The sequence below is a fragment of the Penaeus monodon genome, chromosome 15, assembly GCF_015228065.2.
Source record: "Penaeus monodon isolate SGIC_2016 chromosome 15, NSTDA_Pmon_1, whole genome shotgun sequence".
Classification (NCBI taxonomy): Eukaryota; Metazoa; Arthropoda; class Malacostraca; order Decapoda; family Penaeidae; genus Penaeus; species Penaeus monodon.
In genome coordinates, this window is record NC_051400.1 from 38,099,989 (window position 1) to 38,101,938 (window position 1,950).

The following is a 1,950-nucleotide window of genomic DNA, read 5'->3' on the forward strand; positions in this document are numbered from 1 at the left end:
TGAGTTAATTAATAAACAGTTGCTAGGATCCTTCCATCATCAATCAATATTTCTAATATATAAAAACATTTACTTGAATAAGATCCTAGAAATTGGTCTACAAATTTCACCTCAATATACTTCATTTTCTTTTGCAATGAAAACAGAAAAAAAATCTATAAACATCATATTTCTCCTTATACTTATTTACATTTCTAAAAGTTGGTCATTCCAATTCATGGATGTCAACAAGCACAAAATGTGCAGTCAAGACTTAGTGAGATAACGGGGCACAAATTTTGTTATTCAAATGCAGAGAAGATTCTGGAGCATAACCTCCAGGACATTTTTGGTGAACCTTTTATCCAAACAAGCACATAACTCCATTCACAGATTTGCCGGATACTTGTCTAGATTACTGTTCACATAATATTTTTATTTCTTTACATATAACTTATTGCTTGGAATTACTTGGGAGGGGATCTTTGCCATTATCTACTATTATTAGTTTTCTTGTCTGATACCAACTGAAACACTACACACATAAAGGATTAAATCATTGTCAGATCCCCAGCAGGAGGATATAGCATCAAACTAGACCTCCATATTTTCAGCATACCACAACTAATGGAACACTTTCATTCTTTCATTAAGGTCACTGGCACCACAAAAAAAGACTTGTATTTTAATAAAGGCTCATACCTTTACTGCAACCACTACTATCTACAAAAGATATGATTCAAGTAAGAGGCATTAAAATTAATGTATTGTGAGAAAAGAACAGGTAATATCTTTCCAAAATCAACCTAATTCCACAGTACAGCTACTATGCATGAGCACCAACCTCATTTGTGAATCCCATGCCTCCCCAGAACTGCAGGCATGAGTCAGAAATTTCCCTTACTAGGCGACCACTCTTCAGTTTACACATGGATGCCAATTTGGTAACATCTTCACCACCAACATAGAGTTCTGAAAATGTGAAGTGTAAGTCATGATACTCTGAAATCTCTCATTCCAGCCCTTCTAAAATAGTGCAATGCATGTGAAGTTATCCCTGAAATTCACTCTTTTATTTCCTGTTCTCTAGTAATGCTGAAGGCATATGAAGCAACACTTAAAAGTTCTCACTGTTATTAATTCTTTTTTACTAAGAATGCAAATTTACAATGAAATTTTGTCTTCTTTTCCCGGTCCCCAAAAATTGGATATAAAGTTATACTGAAAAAATTATATTATTTCTGTTATTCAGTTAATAATTTCCGGGAATGTGAAACCACCCTAAAAATATTCCATTAATTCTAAGCTGAAGCAAAAGACTAACACTTTAAGATACATATCACCTAAGTAGCAGACACACCACAAATACCTAATAGATCACAAAACTGAAAACACCAACACAAAATTAAACCCACCTGTTGCCCATCAGCAAGGACCCAGGGACTCAACTTTCCCCCAAATTCAGCCCCCCCGGGGGAAGGGTGTACGATTTTTGGGAAGGGGTGCCAAAGGCCCTCTGTCCCTTTTTTACTTGAGGTTTCCCCCGGATACAGACTCCCGGGGGGCCAGAGCAAGGGAGCTGCAGCCAGACGTTCCTCTTGAAACTGGGGAGAGCAAAAGGGTATAAATTTCTCTTCCTTAAAAGCATACACTGTTGAAAGACTAAACGGAGGGATTTAACTATCACTAGGGACTGCTTTTGGCCGGGAACTTTAAAAAATGAGTTAAATTGAGATCATTTCATTAAAACATAAAAGGCATGTTATTACAGCAGAAAAAAAAAACATCATTTCTAATAACTGCTTTTCTATCTTTATTCTCAAATTTCTATCACGATCTTTTCTAAATGTGTTCTGGTTACAACACCATACTGTATAAATTACTTGTAATTTGAAAAAACATTTTGATAATTAAATTTAACCAAATAAACAATCAGTCAATAAAATATAATTCACTTGTTCAAAAGACTAA

At 35.0% G+C, this 1,950-nt stretch overlaps 1 protein-coding gene across 1 annotated transcript in view; it reads right to left on the bottom strand.

The window, feature by feature from the left end:
* LOC119582355 (probable acyl-CoA dehydrogenase 6) overlaps nt 1-1,950 on the bottom strand; it is a 5,726-nt gene that overhangs the window by 1,094 nt on the left and 2,682 nt on the right. The window contains exons 6-7 of the mRNA XM_037930571.1: nt 1,395-1,583; nt 824-988 (exon numbers count right to left, since the gene is read on the bottom strand). Coding sequence (XP_037786499.1) covers nt 824-988; nt 1,395-1,583 — 354 coding nt within the window. The remainder of the gene's footprint in view (nt 1-823; nt 989-1,394; nt 1,584-1,950) is intronic.